This window comes from Pinus tabuliformis, chromosome 5_2 (genome assembly GCF_031772625.1).
Source record: "Pinus tabuliformis cultivar Carrire ecotype Pingquan chromosome 5_2, CPIR1, whole genome shotgun sequence".
NCBI lineage: Eukaryota > Viridiplantae > Streptophyta > Pinopsida > Pinales > Pinaceae > Pinus > Pinus tabuliformis.
The window spans coordinates 810,302,095-810,323,942 of NC_142306.1; the positions used below are offsets into that span (position 1 = coordinate 810,302,095).

The 21,848-nt window shown below is 38.2% G+C and overlaps 1 protein-coding gene across 2 annotated transcripts in view; it reads left to right on the forward strand.

Annotated features, from left to right (window-relative positions):
- LOC149161781 (Tetratricopeptide repeat (TPR)-like superfamily protein) overlaps window positions 1–21,848 on the forward strand; it is a 288,843-nt gene that overhangs the window by 14,343 nt on the left and 252,652 nt on the right. For both annotated transcript variants that reach the window (XR_016261890.1, XM_089437040.1), the window contains exons 2-4: window positions 1,169–1,307; window positions 1,416–1,534; window positions 1,688–1,762. Coding sequence is in view for 1 of the 2 variants with exons in the window: in XM_089437040.1 (XP_089293166.1) it covers window positions 1,169–1,307; window positions 1,416–1,534; window positions 1,688–1,762 (333 nt within the window). In the remaining variant the exon portion in view is untranslated. The remainder of the gene's footprint in view (window positions 1–1,168; window positions 1,308–1,415; window positions 1,535–1,687; window positions 1,763–21,848) is intronic.

A 21,848-nucleotide genomic window follows, 5' to 3' on the forward strand; every position in this document is an offset into this window, starting at 1 on the left:
GCTACTGCTGTTCAGTCAAATTCTTTGCTCACATTGATGATCTGAGTCCAGACTGAGCTAATTGCATAGAGCCACAAAGATTTATAGCATCCTTCTGGGTTGGCTGTAGGAGGCTATAGGTAAAAGGTCTCTAACGCTCACATATATTTATCACAGTGAAGACTAATCAAGGTATATGGAGGGAGAATCCTTACAGTCTTACACTAACTCTCCCAAGGGGCATCATGCAAGCCTTTGGGAAAACCAGAAAATGACAAGTAAAAAGGCCTATTGAACAAAAGCCGAAAATTAAGTCTTTATCAGATTTTCGGGCCTTCTTACCAGTTAAATATGAGTTTTCAATGGAGTGCAGTGTGAGCAGAATTTGACTATTCTGGCATGGGAAAAGAGTGGCCTTTGAAACATGTCAATCTTTTCTCCATGTCTAACTGATAGCCTGGTCGGTTCTCTGCTGCTCCAGCAGCTTCCTGGTTTGGCCTGACCATGTTTTTTCCACTGAATTTCACTTCTATCCAAAACTGTATCAATGGATACCTCAAACTGTTTCAGCTACAATAGTTTGCATAGAATCTCTTTTATTTCCTTCCATATTTTCTTTTCTCTTACTCTGTTGCACCTCTTTTTGCTGGTCATTTTGCTTACAGTCTCTTCCAACCTAGAGTGAAAAAGATCAGGTTGACTAAGGTCATCTCTTAATGTTGAATTTTTGTGCACTAAAGAGGAAGGTGACGAGCTTGCCTACTGATGTCAGAGTTGATTATCACCTGTCTTTTCATGTAGATCTTTATCTTTCCGATAGATCTTTGCTAGCTTCTTTGCCCTTCATCTGCCATTCCAGCCCAAATGGCCCTACTTTTTAGTGCCATCATTGGCCACGGTACCTTTATGTTTGTTGTTATTTGTATAGTTTATGTTGAATCTACTCATTTATTTTGATGATGGCTAGTCAAACTGATGGACAATGTAAATTACTGTATGTGATGCTTGCAAATGAAGTACAGAGAGAGGGTGAGGTTCAGGTTGGCATATACAACAATCATGTAACTGAGTTGATATCGTGCAGAGCTTCTATTATATTTAAATGGCATCTGATTAATGTTTGACCTTTATTTTAATCATATGCATAAAATGCGAATTTTTGATGTTTATTTATGACTTCTTATTACAGTCATTGAAGGCCTTGGTTCTAGAGAGAATGGGGAAGCCAGATGAAGCATTGCCCCTCTGCCTAAATGCTAAAGATGCTAATCCTGTTGATGACCTTACTCTCAGTACACTTCAGATTGTATTCCAACGACTTGATCGCTGTATGTTCATCACAGTTGTGCATGTTGATGAGTTTTAAATATGTTAATATGATTTAATATTTAGTTTCGTTAAAAATGGATAGATTTACTTTTATTCCTCTGATGCAGTGGATCTAGCAACATCCTGTTATGAGTATGCCTGTGGAAAGATTCCAAACAACCCAGATCTAATGATGGGTCTCTTCAATTGTTATGTTCGTGAATATTCCTATGTTAAACAGCAACAGGTAAAGGAGTATGTCGGTTATTTTTTCTGAGTCTTGCTGATGTTTATATTCCATTTGTATGTTTCTTAAGGTTAACAAACTATTACTACAATGGAAATTTTGAATATTTGCATTGTATAGTTGCTAGTATCAATTTTTTAACTCTTTTGGCAGACAGCTATGAAAATGTATAAGCTTGTTCCCGAGGAGAGGTTTTTACTGTGGGCTATTTGTAGCATTCAATTGCAGGTATGTTTTATTATCTTGATCCCTTTCGTCTTGCTTTTTTGCCTAGGGAATGCATATATTTTGTTCACAAATTGTTGTTCTTAATCTTACTTGTGATTTTCGTTTTGAGTTATAGTATTTTTCTCTGGCTTCTGTTTTCTAAAGATGCCCTCTATGAAAGAGAAGGCATCCATTTTCAAAACATGTCCATAAAAGAAAAAAAATTCTATATATATTTTTTTCCTAACATTAAATGCTGATAAAAATGGTTTCAATTTTTTGTATTTTTTTTGCAGACAGAAATTTTTTTCTTGTCTCTGTTATGTTTGAAAGTTGAAACTCTTGTTTCTGCAATTATTCAACATAAACAAAGTCCTATTGGAGAACATTTTGCATGATATTTTAAATAATAAAGACACTTTTCACAGGTACAATGTTGTATATTCCATATGAAGAATATATGTATACTGTCAATTCCGTCAACATATGTCATGTCACTTGTGGGAATTGAACCTGGGTGGGGAGGATTCTATTCCTTCCTCCCAACCACCCCAGATAACTCCAATTGACTAAATAATAGAGATAGTTGTGTGCATTTCATGATTGGTTTATTGTAACGAATTTAGACTTCTGTGATCCATAACATTGTTTAGATATCTTCGGCAAAATCACATAACCAATCTTTTGTCGACGCGTTTCGAACCAACCAGTGTGGTTCATCGTCAGGACAAGTTGGTTCGAAACGCGTCGACAAAAGATTGGTTATGTGATTTTGCCGAAGATATCTAAACAATGGTTTATTGTAGTTTAGTTGGTTGCTTTGACAGGATGTTTTGTTCAAAGTAATGGGTTTCTGTGTCTTTTCTTCAAAGGATTTATTTCTTCTACTTAAAGCTAGCAGGTATAGGTGGGCGCACAAATTTATCTGACATGAAAATATTTAAGATGGTGCATATTGCATGTGAAGGAATGATAATCTGAGACAGTTATGATTGACAACACATTTTGCAATATCACTACAACTTAATGATTTCTTAGGACAGTGTAAAAATGTAATAAGATGAAATTCTACATTTCTTGTTGTTTCTCAAGAATCAAGATAAATATACCTGAAGCCCTGGTATTTGAGCTATGTAGCAGGGGTGTGCATGCCAAGGGCTTTCTCTGACGAAATGGCAATGCACCCAATTCTTGTACAAAGATTTGTGTGTGGTCTCTACATATCACTCTAAAGTTGTACACTCACCTGCATTATTGTTTCTCTAATTAATCATCAGTACAAGGAGTCAACATTGAAAAGAGATATCCTAAACGAAAGCATTGAGATCATCAAATAAGAAAGGTTAGAATGAATTTATGAAAAAGATGCTTTCAGTAAAGATTGGGCTTTTTAATGATCAGTAAGTTGTTTTTTAGCTGAATAGTATTGTATAACTCATGTTAGTCTTCCCAGACTAGTATTGTCGAAGAGAATGATCGTCTGCTTGGAAAAATCATAAATGTCTAGAGGTCGAAACCGATGTTCAATTTGAATACATTGTGGAGTGTATGGGGTTATGATCTGAAACAGTGCAAATAGCAATGAAACTGAGTCCAAACTACAATACTGATGGAGAAGTTTGTTGACATTTAGAGATCAGCAGTCACTGCTTCTTCCTGAGATTCTCTGTCTTTCCTCATTATTGTATATAGTTGCTTTGGTCATGTCGATATCAAGATATCTGTACTGTTAGTTTTAGTTCATATTTTGAACCTCACAATTTTAAATCAATTGCCTCCATCCATAAACTTTATTAGGTCGATAGAGAAAGGAAATGATGTTGATATCAACCAGTGTTGAAAATATCGGTATCGGCAAAATATCGGCAAGGGTCCAGAAAATATCTTATCGGCAATATCGGCAAATATCGGCAAGCATAAAAAATAAATTTTTCAAATTTTTAAATATAGCCGATATTTTCAAAATATCACGATATTTTGCCAATATTTTCCGATATTTGCCGATATTTTGAAAATATCGCGATATTTTCTCGGCGATATATCGTTTTGCCGAAAATATCGCGATATTTTCGAATATCGCCGATATTATCAATAGTGATATCAACAATTGACGAAAAATGGTGAATTTAATTTCAATTATATCTGGATTGACAACTGTTATGAATATAATATTTATAAAAATAATGTGAATATAAATAATAAAAACAATCATAATAATGACCTGACCATTCATGAAAGGGCACCTACCTAGGTATATAAGCGGCCCTCATTTGTAACAATATCTCATCTCATATCACGTGTATTCAAACATTTTAATATTAATATATTATTCGTCCCATGATGGACATCCTTATATTCCAAATACTCTGAATATTCTGCTACGTATACGAACTTTGTTTGTTACATTGGCATCAGAGCTATTCGATCCTCTGGCCACTCAACCGATGCACAAAGTCAGTCTGACCCAGCCTTTGGCCATCAACCCTTTGTCAAGTTAGTTGCCATTGGAATTCAGACTTTTATCCACATAAGCTTTTAGAGGTTCTCCATTCAGCTGTCAGGCGCCTTTGGCCATTAAAAAAAAGTAAAACAAAGAGAAGTTATATAAAAAAATTTAAAATCGTATGCACTGCTGCCGTTGTCCAACAGCAAGCCGCCACCACCACTGCCTATGTAGGCCGCAGTTAGCCACCCACCTTCTGTCGCCACCGTTAGACACAATGTAGTTGAACCACCACTGTTGCATTGCTCGCAGTAGCCACGGCTTGCCAAAACGAAGCTGCTGCTACTTCATTATACCATCTTCCATCAATAGCCAATTGTATTTGTAATTTTGTCCCTGTGCAAATCTAATTAATTGTGGAAAAAGAACTAATTGTAGCCACTGCATTAGTCGCTATATTGCATGGTCACCAAATAAGTTATTGTGCCCTACAATTAAATTGCACGACCATAATTTTTTTAATTAATGACAAAACTGTTCATACAGTGATTTGATGATCCATACAATGAAAAAGAAATTGATTTCCGTACAATCTGTACGATCACCAGGTTTGGACTCCGTTCATATTGTACAATCATTGCTGCTGTTGTATTATTTTGTGTTTCCAGTGTATATCCTCAACCCAACCAATTATTAAAGGAACAGGTGCACGAGATAAAATGAAGGATCGTGGGGCGCTCTCTATCTAATTATTTCCGTTGCACAATTATGAAAAGTATCAAGGTCAACTGACGAGTTTTTGAGGAAGAGACACCGTCAGAGAATCACCGCGAACCATAAATTGTGACCTTTGAAATCCACCCTTAAAAAATCTCCATAACATTGTTAGAATAAAGTGGGAGAGTTTAAAAAAATATTAATAAAGGGAAGGTTCAGTATAGTATTCGAAAGAGAGTATATTAAATTAAAAAAAAGTATAGGGGGGAATATTGTGAGGATAAAATAGGAAAAGAAAAATTTAATTATAAAAATATTATTTAGACTTTTATTAGTTGATAAAATATATACATAAAAAAACAAAAAAGTTTGAGGCTTTCAAAAGAGAAAGGATTATTAAAGATTCAATACTAAAGGAATACTAAAGTTTTGAAGGTTTATAAAAATAAAATAATAAGATTTTATTATAAAGACTAGAAGGGTTACATTTAAAACCTTAAGTTCATCTCGACAAGCAGAATGGAATCAATCACTGACCATAAAGGAATAGATTCTAAGTCAGAAATGAAGGAAGGGAGGTTTTCAGGAACTTCATTTAACTATGCTTTAGTGCTATTTAGGATTAAGAGAACTCTTGCAGGGAAAGATATTACTATTTCTATTGCTCTTGCTGAAGGTAACAATTATATGAGCCCAAAATTTGCTAACTAATTGGTCATTCCAGAGTCGAATATAATAAAAAAATTAGACCTTTGGAACAAAAAACAATGACATAACCAACTCACAATTAAAATTGGGGATTATATATTTATATTGCAATTCTTTGTTCAATCCCTATGGAGCAATGGAGGTGACATAATGTTTTTTGAGAAGAGTTTCGGTGTAAATCACATTATATTACATTTGTAGACAAATGTATGATAATGTGATTTACACCCAAAACTCTTCTAAAAAAACTTGATATGGATCATAGAAGCCTAAACTCAACAAGTGACATAATGTGTTAAGAATTCAATAGGGCAATGTTTATGTTAATTCTCTTGAATTGATAACTGCTTGTGTTAGCTTTTTACTTATTAGCTTTGATATTTGTTAGTTCAATATGCAGTACATCAAACAACTACCAAAACAATAAGAACAATGGCATAATATGTAGGCTCCAAGCCAGGGCAAAAACCCCTCCTTGAGGGGAAAAACCGTAAAATCTCTTCTTATCTCTTAGATCTTTCAATTAATGAATACCATGACCTAAACTCAGAGAAAAACCCTCCAAGATAAAGTCTTCCTTGACATCATGCTGCAATATCTTCGACCTTCCCATTAAATCCGAAATTCTGCCCCAACAACTGCTATTGCTTCACTAGGAGACTTCGATCTCCCTCTTGCTGCTCTTTCCGTGACCTCGCTTGCCTCGATTTGAGTCTTAGGGCTAATAGGAAACGTGAAGAGACCTTCGCTTGCCTTCTTGCTCTTCCAGCTTCCAAAATCCAATTTCTAGACTTCCCCAATGCAAAACCCTTGTTCTCCTTCCCAGAAGAAAGTAGAGGGACCTAAAAACACTTCGACTTCTTCATCCTTTTGCTGCTTCCTTCTTCGTATGAGAGATGAGTGAGTGATCCAAATGAAGGACGCGATCATCTTATATATAGGGTTCCTTCAAGGGTGAACATGTCTCTTCACTTAGGCCGACTTGACAACTTATGTAGGCCGACTTGATCTTGGAGGTATTTTGACATTTTCAAGACAAAATAAATTTTCTTTTACAATTTACAATGTGCCCATAGAATCTTCGATATATGACAATGACTCTTATACCTAGGACAAACCCTAGAAGCATTCAATGGGTGCTTGACCTATAAAATAAAAGAACTTGAGCATGAAACCCATGCTTCAATAATAATAATAATTTCTTTTTTCATTTTATATATACAAGAATACATTTCATACTAATGAAGACCGAACCTAGTTACACATTTTTCAACATAATGTTGATTTTTGAGTACTTTGGGAGGTACTCCAAGCCCTAGGGTTCGGGTTTTGGAGGGTGAAGTGCCACAAAAGTCATTTGTGGGCTTGGAACCTAAGCTTGGAGTTTTGCACCCATCGATGTTTGGGCCAAAACCATGGATCATTTTCTACATGTGATGGATAAAGATGATGGAGGATGGCAAGGAGAATCCAACGCAACAAGAATCCAATGTAACACAAAAGATGAGTTATGAATTTTTGAAGTTGACAATGAATTTTTTGGGCATTCAAGTCATGTAGGCGTGAAGTGGAAATGTTCAAAAGAAGTGTCTCTTCAAGAATTCAGTGGAGCCCTTGTTATGCATATAAATAGAAGGCGTATGGAGGTCATTTCATCATCCAATGTGCATCCATTCATAGGAGATAGTAGATACACTTCTGAGGTAGCCGAGTTAGCTAAGGAGGTAGAAGGAGCTTTTTTGGGATAATGTTTGGGATAATTTGTCTCTTAGTAGGGCCGAAGTTTGAACAATAAGCTGCCACATTACTTGAGGATAGATTGAAGTGGTGTTTGGCAATATTTTGGGTATGGTTTCCTTCATATAACAAGCAACAACCCGCGAGCCTAGAATGCCCTAAAGAAAGGCTGTGTGCATCATAGGTTGGCTGCAGAACTTGTTCTTGGAGAAAGGTAGGCCGTGAGGCATGGTGGAGGGATGGAAATAACCTAGAACAATGGTTAAGGGTAGGAAGACTCACTTCAAAGGAGTCGTAGTGAAAATAGGAAGGTGGAAAGAGGGTTGTAGCAGCTTGCCTACAAGTCCTAACCAGTGTACCAGACTTGCAAAGCTAACACCAATCCTTGGGAATGCAGGAAGGTTGATAAATTCTTGGTGTATTCATGTTGAATTGGGTGCTAGTGGATTAATCCTATTGTGTGGATAGTTGTAGCCTGTGGGAGCCATGTGTTGAGGTTGACTTGGGTGGTTGGAAACCTCAACAAGGAGCAAATCTTACAGTGAAAGGATTGGGTGCCATTGGACTGGTGGAGGGCAGCGTGTTGGTGACCCAAAGTAGCCCTTGACAAGCTGTCCTAAAGGAAGTGTGATAGCTGAAGGTTGGGTGAAGTTGATGAGCCTAATGTGCAGTACATTGATGGACTAGTGGACTGCTAGATTGGCAGATTGGAGCTTAGGTATTGGCCAACCTAGAAGAGCAGATTGGATAAGCCCGTGTTCATTGTAGCAGAAGCGACTTGTAACAGTGATAGGTGGCAGCCCTCCTGGAGACTCTATGTGTTGTCTCTTGATGGACTAAGGGGCAGCTAGAGAGCAGAACGAAAGCGAAGGACCAACAGGACGAGATACAACATAGAGGCGACAATGAGATTGTAAGTGTATCTTGTATTCTTGTACTTGTGGATAATTGAGGGTCATATCCCTTGTATGGGAGCCCTAGAAAGTTGTATTATATGTTGATTAATATAACGAAGTTGGGTTGAAATTTGTAAAAAGTTGTCTATACTTGTGCATGTGTGATTTACTACTTTATATTGTTTGCTGTGCAAAGTAGCTTTGTTGAGATTCTTGGTTTGGTAGGTTCAGATACTTTAAGATTCTATCCTAGATCCCAAGATCGTAGAAATTCAAGGTTCGCCTTGAATGGAATCACTAGAATTCGTCATCCTAAATACACAAAAGAAGTTTCTGACACTTTCCTACAAAAAAAAACAAATAACGCTATAGGATGTTACATTGAAGCCAGATTCAGTAACACCAAAAGACGTAAAAGATATCTCAAATGTAATTTTTAAGAATACCATAAAGCAATGCAAAATATGTAGAAGGAAGTTGAAAAGATTATCGCAGACAAATACGAAGAAGTTACTTGCCTTAAGGACCACAACGAGAAATGACTAACTCAAATAAAAAGCTTAACAAGGATAAGAAGTTGTTGGAGAGCGAAGTACAACAATTTATCGAGAAGGAAGCGTTGAAATCTTCAGTTGTTCAAGTCGAAGAAAAAGGAATAAATGTCGATCTAGTCAATATCACAACTCAAGAAAATGACAAGTCAGTTGAGTAAAAGCATATTCAGATGTTGCAGTAAGATACAAGTGAAGATCCTATAACCAACTCAACAATATCAATGCCTGAAGTAAATCAGGAAATTTCCACATGCATAACAAGTGAAAATCAAATCACAAGAACTCCTTATCAACATCCTAATCACAAAAGCAAACTTCTCAATCAGTCCTTTGTATTTGTACAGAAACAACAGACTTATATTTCGAAGAATATTGATGTCAGCATAATCCAGTCTTATGATAACAATTCAACCCAAGTTTTCAGTAATTGCAAGATTCCACAGAAGATTGATTTAGGATTGTTAGATCCCTCCTCAGGTCAACAATTTTGTTTATCACTTAGAGGAAATTATCATCTTGTATCAACGAAGATGGTAGATAAGATAAGATAAGATAATTTTATTAATGTCCAACAAATGACCATAATAGGTCAACGAGACTGTCGGTTACAATGATTACATCATGCCAAGCCGGTGGACCAAACGGTCCCCTTTAACATTTCTTTTAAAAGTAGAAAAATACATCTATAATCTAAGGAAATGTAAATGTAGAAGCTAGAAGCTCATGGCTTCGAAACAAAGCATTGCAATGAAGCAGAGAAGGAGAAGAAGAAGAGGCAAGGAAAGAGTCCCCTGTCCAGTTCCTACTCCTAACATCCGAGGTTGAGAGAAGAAAACTGAGAGAAACTTGTCAAAGTCTGCTGTCCTGTGGGCATACTGGGCTGTCGTTGCTGTTGCCTGGAGGTTCTAGGGCGCCTCCCAGGGGTGGATCCAATCCTGGAGTGCTGGTGCAGTCTTGTGGGTCAGCCCTCCCGGGACCGCACTGATTTGATCTCAGTGTATGTGGGTCAGCCAATGGTTCTTTTGGTGCCCCCCGCTGATGGTAGCGCCCTAAAGAAGTCTGTGGTCTTCTGCGTGGTGTCCGATTTGGTGGGGGGCTGAAGAAAATGGGCTCGAAATCTGAAGGCCTCCTAGAGATAAAGTGCAAGGCATCTCAAATCAACATATTTGAGGAAGCTGGTCAAAGTTTGAGAAGACCTGAAGAGACAATGGAAACGACCTCGAATCGCGTAGTAAGCAGGGCATTCGAAGATGAAGTGTGTCTCTGTCTCTATCTCCTGTAAGTGACAGAGCTGGCAAATCCTATCTGCCCTATCGATGTGGTGATCTGTCTCCACCTGAAGTCTGTGAGACCCAACTCTGAATTGCCCGAGCGGATTCTAAGGGCATGCATCCAATGTTGGAACGTGTACTGGGGTCGGATGATGAGCCCATCCCCGATCTCCAGGCAATGCTTTGCGTAGAAGGCCCGCAACCCATGAGAAATCAAAGAATTCCGAAAGAGGTGAATAGATTGCAAGATAGAGAAATATATGACACAACTTGTCAGTAATAAGCTTTGAGGACAAACCTTTTTTGAAGAGGAAGGCAATGTTATGAATATATATATATATATATATATATGAATATATATATATATATATATAAGAATAATGTTAATATAAATAATAGTGACAATCATAATAATGATTACTTAGTGATTAGTATAGAAGAGGCATGCCTTTGGGGCATGACCATTCATGAAAGGGCACCTACCTATATATATAAGCGGGCACGCATTTCTAACAATATCTCATCTCATATCACTTGTATTCAAACATTCTTATATAAATATATTATTCGTCCCATAATGGACATTCTTATATTTCAGATATTCTGCTACATATACGAACTTTGTTTGTTGCAACAACTCGTGGAGTGTCCAGGACTTTTCTGCTTTAAGCCTAGCATAATCTTGAATTGCGCATCTTGTATCTAGGTTTCACATAATTTAAATAATGTGTATTCAACTCATGTCTCTAACATCACGTTTAAGATAATTTGATCATTTAACATTGAAAGAATAGTGTAAATGTTGTAGAGAAGACTCATGATATGCTTCAATGTTAGCTACAATGACCACAAATTTACCAGAGCTATGAAGCTTAACTGCAGAGTCCAAGTCCGAATAGTTTGATCACTAAGTCCCTTTTCTTCTGTTAATGATGATAGGGTTTCTGACGTTTTTTTTCTTTTCTGAATGGCATCATTTTTTGGTGATGATTTAGTACATGTTATATTAGTTCGCACTCGGTGTATTCTTTTGCGTTATTAGCCCCATTAAGTTGGTGGGTCTTTTACCATTTGAAACAAACGTTTCTCTTACAAAAGTGAAGTCATTATGGAGTTTCTTGGTGGGTGTTCTGGGAGTTGACAAAGCACCCACCAAGAAGGAAAACATCAAGTTGAGCTTGCTATTTGGTTCTATTCAATGCCAGTTTATTCTCCATTTTTCATAAAAAAACTGCTCCTGCGGTTTATGATGTCCTTTAATGCATTTGTAGCTCTAAGGATATGGAAATATTTGCAAGCCATTGGAATATGAGAAAGCATGTATCAACAATGAAATATACTTGATGCCAAGTTAATTTTTTGTAAATATAAGAATATAGATAGACGTATGTTGCAATGTAATTTTTAAGTATACATTATAAGTACAAAGTATGCTTAATTATTAAAAGGTACAATATGTAAGGAAATGATCATAGGTGAAGGTTCATGAGTGGCATTTTGTAGAAAATTTTTGCATTATTTGACTTTTAATGTAAAACAGAAATTTCACCTCCCAGGGAGGTTTCCCTGATCTACCCCCAGTGAACTTCAGCCATAGGGATGATCTGAAATATTAAATTACATCAACAAACAGGGGACAGTGTATCATTTTATTTCAACCCAACACACTAAGCAGCCCAAGAGAAAGAATACCAAATATCTGCCAAGAAGTTTTAACCCCTAAGGCACACTTTTCCAAGCATATACCAGATCTGAAAAACACTTTATTGGTGCATGCTTTGCAGCAGAAAATTTGCTCTTATATCATCCAATTATATGTTAAATCACTTGACAATTTCAGCCTTTAAATATGTTAAATCAGCATGAACAGTAAGTGCTGGGAATTACTTAATGAAGAAGACCGGGGTAGCTGAAAATCAAATCTATAATTACAAAAGTATACAGCTGAATCTGTCTCTTTCTCTCCCTCTCTCACTCACACACACAAAAAGCTAGTGCGATCTTCAAGGTCTCTAAAACCCTATCTAGGGAAAACCAAGAAAACCCTAGCCACCATCAAAGATCTCTAACAAGCAAATTTCAACACATGCAAATCCTCCTTGGCTTCAAGAGTTGTCTTCCACAATTGTAAGGCATTTCATTAACTCCTCGACAATGTTTTTTTTTTCCCTAAGTTTTTAACAAACCTTGGCTTACTTTGTCACCTTAGGTTGAAAGACCTAACCCTATAATTTGCCATGGACTCTCCAAGAACCTTAGTACTCAAGACAAAGAGAGAGACTACATTATAGAAGAGTACAAGAAAGAGAAGTTTCCTCCTCTCCTCAACATCTCTAGTGTAAGATGATGAATTAACAAATTGAATGAAAGGAATCTCTCCTCGCTCTATTTATATGAGAGAGGTAAGTGAGGCTTGTTGATGGTTGTAGGATCAGACAAGAACTTTTGCACCGGTCTTGTGTCAGATGTGTGGAAGTCGTGAAAATAGGGCCTTTCTTATGTTTGTAATTCTCTTTAGTTAAAGTTAATTATTAAAATGAAAAGTCTTTTAGTAATTTAGGAAAGTCTAATAAGTGTTGAGAAATCTAGGGCATAGCAATTAGGTGATTTCTCTTCTTGTGATAACTGTTTGTAAATACTTTTTACTTCTTAGATTAGGATCTTCTTTTACTTGTGCTATTATAATGTTCTTCTTCATTAAACAATTACCAATGCATAAACCATAAAGAGACAAGAGACACAAAATGTAGACAGTCAGCTAGGGAAAAAAGCTCTCCCACTTGAGAGGAAAACCCAAACGAATTCTTCTTCTTATAGAGACTTCAATTGACAAATACCAAGACCAAGACCCTTGACCTATTTGCCACTCCAAGACCAAGACACACAGCTTCCTTGATGAGATCCTTCTTGCTTGAGTCAACAATAGTCAAACCTTTGCTTTTTCCTCCTTCTCGGCTACCCTTGAGAATTTGGCTTCCTTTTTCTCTGCTTCAGACCTGCAACCTTTTCGGCCCTAATTCAGAAACCCTAGCTGCAACACTCATGAAAGTGTCACTTTCTATATTGTGCCCTTGACTCCTTCTCTTAGGATAAAGACTTCTTCTTGCTTGAATCGACTTCTCTTTTGAATTGTCCTTCTCCGAATTCGGCTTCCTAGATGACTGAAATACCTTGGCCCTTTTTCCTGTAATAGACAGTCCTGCAATCTCGCACGTGTGGAGTGATACAACCCTAAAACAAACCCAAACAACTTCGCTCTTCCTTCTTCTCGCTGGCTATGAGACTCGTTTCTTAGCGAATCTCGCACTTCCTATTGTAGACTTCTTCTTGACCGAAATTCTGTCTCTGAAATGAGGCCGAGCTTTCCTATTTATAGTGGTTTTCCCGTTAAATAAGTTGACCTGAACTGTGGGTGAGCCAACATATATTTTGGTGTAGATTTATTACTCCATCTTGAAGCCAACTTGTTGGAGGTGTTTTAGCTTGGTCTCAGAGGGCCTTTTTACTCTTTTAATAACTCATACAAATATGTAACATGCCCAAGAAGTGTCCTACATACATGACATTGACTCAATTTGACTTTTATGACTTGATGATGAAACCTAAAGGCTCAGAATGGAACCTTAACTAAGATAAAATTTCTTGATCATGAAACCCATGATCAAGCATTACAAAAATATTTTTTATTTTCTTCTTTACATCAATTCCATAAAATCACAATTATGCATGTCATTATGAAGACCAAACCTAGTTACACTTTTCAACACTCCCTCTTAACTAGGGAGATATTTGTAATCTATACAAGGTACTTAGGCATTCTTAATATGAAGAATTCTCATAAGAAGAGTCAGATTTTTAACCCATCTCTATAGCATCGTATCAACCAACATTGTCACATAGCAAGGCCTTGACTAACAACTCTATGTCTCCATAAGATTAGAGCCCAATGTTGGTGAGACCAATGATGTATAGATAGACACCTTCATCATTGTCTCTCTCAGAACATACCCAACTCGGGTTCTCTCAGAGTATGTTCCACCAGGACTATTCTTATCTTGGATTCCCAGTCCTCAAAGAATATCGCTCATCTCTGACTACTCTTATCTTGGATGCCCTAAATCATCCTCAAAGAGCATCAGATGCCAGATGTTTACCAAATCCTCCATTCTGTCTACCCAAGTGAAGACAAGAATGATGTGTGTATCTCTCCCTCCTAAGTTCTTAACTTAGGGAGGACGTGCCTATTCCAATGAAGGAATGTACTCATTCCTACGGAAGGAATGTACCTAAGCTCCCTCTCGGCTTAGGAATTTGCTTCCAAGTTAGAAACTTGTTTTCCAGGGTCCCTATTGGCTAGGGACGTACAGTAGCTCCTTAGGTGGAGATGATGGGACAACTAGCTGCTTGAAGAACTCCTCCTCACGATGTTATGAATTGCTTTTCTTTATTTAGGAGTCTTCATGTTTTGGGACTTCTTCGTAGGGCACAAACCATCCATCACTTTCATCCATGAATCAATCGTGTTATTATTCCTTTCTTCGGAAAGTGATCCATCAATTCCTATCTTTTCGTCCTTTATGCAATGCTGCCTTCTTCATGCCATGTTTCCTTAAGGATTTTCCATCCTACTACACGGACATAATGGGTGGAAGATATCCATAGATCTTCCCTTGGCAGCCCTGCATAAGCCCATCCAGATATTATTAAAAAATAAAGGAATAAAGATTAAATCAAAATTACCTTTGTGATGGTCTTTCATCATGACATCTTCTAGTTCACATCAGCATCCTATATACACATTGACACATCTCCAAAAGATATATATTGTCAAGGGTCTCTTTCTTTTTCAGACTTCATCAAAGTCTTCATATCTTCCATGGAGATATCCTAATCAAATCCCTCAATGCTCGGATGTTGAATGCCTTTTTCATAGTTGCATATTTCATGATCTCTTCCTTTCTTTTCTTCACACATTTCCTTTTCGGAACTTTTAGTCATAGTTCCTCCAATTTTGTCAACGACCTCATATTCCATATGGGGACATATTATGTTGATTTCATCTAGACAATGTGTGACCCATGCCTTCCTATATCCTCTCTTTTGATCATGCTCGCGAGATAAAACATTTATTCATGTTACCTGCAACCATATGACATGACTCTACAATATCGAATACAAGCCTACATACCTCATTTTTCCTTTAGTAGTCAATGAATGAATTGAATTGATTTACATGAGCAGAATGTAGCTCGATAAGTAATATAGAGATATTTACAGTAATAGAAACATCAAGTTTCTATTAGGAAATAGAAACAACCAGTTTCATCTAAGAAACTGCTAAAAATGATAAAAATAGCAACAACTAATAAGAATGAGCATTAAACACTAAATAGTATTATTCTAATACCCTCCCTTAATCCTCGATCTATTTACAACACCAATAGACCCTCTGAATTTTACAAACTTATCAGGACCAAGAGGCTTGGTGAAGATGTCCGTGGGCTGCTCCGTTGTGGGAACATATCGCAACTGAACGGATCCGTCTTCAACAAGTTGGCGAATGTAGTGGCAATGGGTTTCCACATGCTTTGTTCTTTCATGAAAGACTGGATTCTTGGCAAGCTTGAGCACTCCCTGATTATCACAAAACAAGGGAGTAGGACGTGTTTGGGAAACATGCATATCCGCAAGCATACATCGAAGCCAAACTGCCTCACAAGATGCCTTAACTGCTCCCCGATACTCTGCTTCTGTTGAGGAGAGAGCCACTGCCTGCTGCTTCTTACTAGTCTAGGTGACAGCACCGGATCCTAGACTAAACACATACCCAGCTGTAGATTTTCGGTCATCAACCGAACCGGCCCAGTCAGAATCTGTGTAACCACTGAGTATAGGATCAGAACTTATCGTAGCACATGCTTTGCTGCTATCCAATGATTAGCCTTAGGAGCTGACATGAAGCGGGAAATGTAGCTCACTGCAAAACTGATGTCAGGTCTAGTGGCAGTAAGGTAGATGAGGCTGCCCACTAATTGCCTGAATAAAGTTTCATCCCCAAGGGGGGAGGATGACTGAGCTGAAAGTTTGAGCCTTGGTTCCATAGGAGTCGTGGTCGGTTTGCAACTGCATTCTGAACTTGTCCACAAGATTTTTGGCATACTTGGACTGAGAGAGAAAGATGTTGTTCTCAGTTTGCCAGACTTCAACCCCCAGACAGTAATGAAGAAGTCCCAAGTCTGTCATATCAAAGGTGCTACATAAGTCTTGTTTGATCCCATGGATCAAATGTGCAGAGTTGCCAGTAATGATAAGGTCATCCACATAGACAACCACAAACAAAATATCATCACCAGTATGCTTGATATACAGGTTTGCATCAGATGGGCTCTGCTGAAAGCCATGATTTGTCAGATACTGATCAATTTTCATGTACCAAGCACGAGGAGCTTGTTTCAATCCATAGAGTGCTTTAACTAATCTACACACTTTCTGTTCTTGATCGACAACCTTGAATCCTGGAGGTTGCGTCATGTAGACTTCTTCCTGTAAGTCACCATTTAGGAAAGCACTCTTTACATCCATCTGATGAACTTTCCAATTGAACTGAGCTGCCAGGGCAAGGACAAGCCGGATGGTACTCATCTTGGCTGTAGGAGCAAAGGTCTCTTCATAGTCGATGCCTTCCTTCTGTGAGAACCCTCGAGCAACAAGACGAGCTTTATACTTGTCTAGGGTTTTGTCAGCTTTGTATTTCACTTTATACACCCATTTGCAGCTGATGGGCTTTTTCCCTGTAGGAAGATCAAAAAGGGTCCACGCTTGGTTCTTCTGAAAACTCTGGAATTCAGCTTCCATAGCCTGTTCCCACTCAGATGTACCCTTAGCCTCTGAATAGGTTCGAGGCTCAAAAATATTGTGTAGGTTAGCCATAAGAGCAAAATTTACTTTAGACTGTTGTTTGCTCTTATGTCTAGAAGTTCTACCTTCAAGGAGCTCATTATCTCGAAGATCACCAATGGTTTTAGCCACCATTTAGGCCGAAGAGTAGAGGAACCAATATCAGGAGGAGGTGGAGAAGGCTCAAGAACAATAGGAGCAACAAGAGGAGAGTTATTTTCCAGAGGAAGCTCAGGTAGTGTATTATCAAATACTGATGTTGCATCATCCCTCCCATCAGATGGAGCTACCGGAAGAAGAACACTGTGAGGCTGATCCTCAGAACACTGCTCAGAAGGAGAAGACTGAAAGAATCCTCTGTCTTCATCAAATACTACGTCCTGACTGAAGCTAAGACGACCAGTGGCTATATCTATCAGCCTATAGGCCTTGTGATGATCACTGTACCCTGTCATCATGAGTTTCTGGCTTTTTGAATCCAACTTAGAGCGCTTAGCAACTGGAATCCAAACATATGCAATTGAGCCAAATACTTTGAGGTGACTGATCTTAGTTTTACGGCCAGACCAAACCTCTTCGGGAGTCTTCCCCTTAACAGCCTGAGTAGGTGATCGGTCAAGAAGATAGACAACAGTGAATACTGCTTCAGCCCAAAATTTGTTCGGAACATTCCTGTGTTGTAACATGGAACGAGCCATTTGAACAACCGTACGGTTGCGGCGTTCGACAACACTGTTCTGCTAAGGAGTGTAGGGTGTAGTTAACTGGCGTTTGATGCCATGAGTATCACAGAAATTGGAAAAAGCAGAACAAAATTCCCCCCCGTTATCTGTCCTAAGAGTCATGATAGTACAGCCAGATTCTTTTTCAACTAAGGTTTTAAACTTCTGAAAGGTACTAAATGCATCAGATTTATATTTTAGAAAATACACCCACATCTTTCTACTGAAATCATCTACAATAAGCAAAAAATATTTGCAACCAGTAATAGAAGATGTATTTATAGGACCACAAATATCAGTGTGAATTAACTGGAGTACCTTAGATGCTCGCCAAGATTCTCCATCCTTGAATGAAGACCGATGTTGCTTGCCAGTTTGACAGGCGTCACATACTCCCAACTGCTGAGTTTGAATATCAGGTAACCCTGACACAAGTCCCTCTCGAGAGAGCTAAGAGAGATACTGCATGTTTAGATGCCCATATCGCTGATGCCACATAGTGCTGATGGGAGAAACACGAGCTGCTAGAGCCACTTCTGGAGAATCACCAATGTCAAGAAGCCTGTATAAACCATGATTCTCTAGGCCAACAACAACTGTAAGACTAGTCTCCTTGTCGATAATAGAGCACTTGTGCGCACTAAACACTACATCAAGTTGAGGAGAGTTCCTCATAATCTGGCTGACAGACAGCAGATTAATTTCCATACCAGGAACATAGTACACATTCAGGAAGATGAGTGTGCGCCCACCAAACTGGATCTGAACTGTACCTCTGCCAACCACTGTGTACTTTTCACCTCCGCCAAATACCACAGAATCACTGAAAGGTGAGAAGTCAATAAACCAGTCATGCCTGTGAGAAAAATGGCGTGATGCACCAGAGTCAATATACCAGGTAGAAGACGAGACATGATCTGAAGACCTTTTAGCCATAAAGGCGTAAAAGGCAGATTCTGTCTGCTTGGAATGTTCTGCAACATTTGCTGTTTGATGGGGCCCTCCCTGTTTCTTCTGTTCAGAAGCAATCCTCTGTCGGCAATCTTTCTTCATGTGGCCGAACTTGTGACAGTAATTACACTACACACTTTTCTTCCTAGCAGGATCAAAAGGCTGAGAAGAACCTTTTTGCTGAAAGGACTGAGAGGACTGATATTTGGCAGCAAAAGCATTTTCTGAGGAGGCTGATGAAGCACCACTACCAAACTGCTGTTTCCAACGATCTTGCTGCAAGAGTTTGGTGCATAACTCTGTAAACTTCAGATCAACATTTGTGGTGGTAATGTTGAGTGTTTCTATGAAGTGTTCATAAGATTTCGGTAGACTTTTCAGAGTGATGACTACCATATCTTCTTCCTCCATGGTTCGACAAATGGCTTCGAGCTGATCTCAAATGTCTTTAATCCTGTTAAGATGTTCCTGTAAAGACATATGTTCGTCTATCATGATTTGGAGAACCAGTTGAAGTATCACAAAACCCACATCAAATCTGTATTTGGAAAAAAATTTCGACAAACGAAAAAAAATACTTGGGCCAAAAAAAAGTCTCCGTATTGAGATAACGTTGGTTTGTTCTGCGTGTCGGCTACGCCTGTCTCAACGTGTACAACAGGAATTGATCTTTCCGCACTGCAAAACTAAGTTCAATGGAGAGAATACGCATGCAGCCACGATCCAAACCCTCAGCTCGATCGCTGTTACCAAAAGGTCATGTCTGGTCAGCACCAGTCAGAACAAAAGCCGCAGTAGCGCAATACTAATCGCGATCGCTTAGGTGTAAATGATGCGGGGAAATCCAGATTGCTGTAAAATTTGATGATTCCCGACTGGAACCTGGATGGATGGAACCACGATAAAAAAAAATTCACGCTACATGCGGATTTTTCTATGTAGCAAATTGAAAATCAGGAAAGGGCTGATAAGATTAAAGCCGTAGTTCTATGCTCTGAGCAATCAGATATGGATATCATTCGTGCTATTCACCACGGGATCCCCATCAATGACCAAAGAAATTGTGACGCCACGCGGAGGGAAACTGCGTCAGCGACAGTGACACACTGGATTTCGAATCGCAAAAGGGCAAAACTCTGACCTTCGCAAGAAACTATAGCGCAAAGAAAGATGTCTTACAGACTTACTCTCGACACTTTGATAATTCCGTGTGCAATCTCTGTCACAGGAGGTAACGAACTGGTTAATGATAAAACCCCAAGCAGAGCCCGTCCTCAAATCAATAGGTGCCATCGTCCCGAGGCCAACATTGTGGATATGAGGTAGCATATTCACCGCGAATTTTTCAAAACTCGCCTGAGATTCTCCGAGTTCAAAGTCGCAGAATTTTCAAAGAACCACCAATTCAAATTTGGAATCGTGACTGTTCCAAACATCAGTTCTATAGGCCCAAAAAAAAATTGAACATCGAACCTCTAGGACGACACTAGAAACCCTCACGAGACCACAGGAGGGCAACTCAAATAGCGAGAAAGCAAATTTCGAAAAGAAGCATGGAATTTTTCAAACAAATGAAAAATTATTTCGAAAAAATAAACCTCGCTCTGATACCATAATCAATGAATGAATTGAATTGATTTACATGAGTAGGATGTAGCTCAATAAGTAATACAAAGATATTTACAGTGATAGAAACATCAAGTTTCTATTAGGAAATAGAAACAACCAGTTTCATCTAAGAAACTGCTAAAAATGATAAAAATAGCAACAGCTAATAAGAATGAGCATTAAACACTAAATAGTATTTTTCTAATATTTAGGTCATCCAGGCTTCCTTCAACAACTTCCTTGATTGAAAGAACTTCAATCCCTTGATCTGCTTTACCTCTTTTGTCATCATACCATTATTCCATGAACTCTAGAAGTTGGAATTCTTGATGCAACCCCTGCTTCCTTTTGATTTGTGAACGTTCCAACGAAGATTCCAATAGAGGATTTTGAGTATTATGTTGATATTTTAGCAACAGATCTGGAGGTTACAACCGCTGATTTGAGAAGTCGATTTCCAAGTAGTTATAGCAGCAAATTTGAAGGCTATGCCGACAAGTTTGAAGTCTACAACAATAAATATGAAGGCTACAACTGTAGATTTGAGTTTCAAACAGATAGATATAGTGATTTTTTGGATACACAACAAGGAAATCTTGTCAATCAGAGTGACCAACAGATAGATTTAGTGCAGATTTAGGTATACAACAAGCAAATTTGAGTAACTAGTAGACAGATTTGGTGCATATCTAGGTATACAACAAGCAAATTTGAGTAACTAGTAGACAGATTTGGTGCATATCTAGGTATACAACAAGCAAATTTTGCAGATGTGAGTGACCAATAGACAGATCTAGTACAAATCTGTGTATACAACAAGCAGATCTTATAGATCTAAATAACTAATAGATAAATCTAGTACAATTTTGGCTTTACCACAGATGAATCTTGCGAATCTGAGTGACCAATAAACAAATCTAGTGCAAATCTAGGTATATAACAGGCAGATATAGTAACAAGTTTGGCGACCGATAGTTATTTTTACTAGGCGCTCAAAGGGCCAAGCATATTTACAGGGCCATTTTGTTTAGATCTTGAAGATGGCAACAACTAGTCTTTGTTTTGAAGATAGATTGATTGGAGCTTCAAACTTCCTACATAGGAAAGCAAGAGTTACTTTGCTTTTGAAGGAAGATGATCTTTGAGAGATTGATGACCAATGAGTTCCTTCATTGAGAGACCCACAACAATTGGCAACTCATGAGAAGGACATTAGAGCCGTGCTGGTAATCTTGGATGTAGTAAAGGATCATCTGATTCCTCACTTGTCCAAGAAGAAGGTGGGCTAGGAGATGTTGGACGCCTTGCTAAGTCTCTATTGTAGTGAGAACATAAACAATAAGATGATATTAAGGAATAAATTCAGAGCTATGTAGATGTCCATATCAGATTCAATTATTAGTTACCTTATGAAGATAACTTAGATTTGTGACTAGCTTTTAGTAGTTGGAGAGAAGGTGATGGATGCAGAATTGGTAAATGTGACACTGAATGGATTCTCAAAGCCTTGAAACCATTTGTCAAGGGTATCTGTGCATGGGAGAACCTTCCCATTTTTTTTGGGACAATTATGTCCAGGAAGAGACATGGGAGGAGTTTAAAG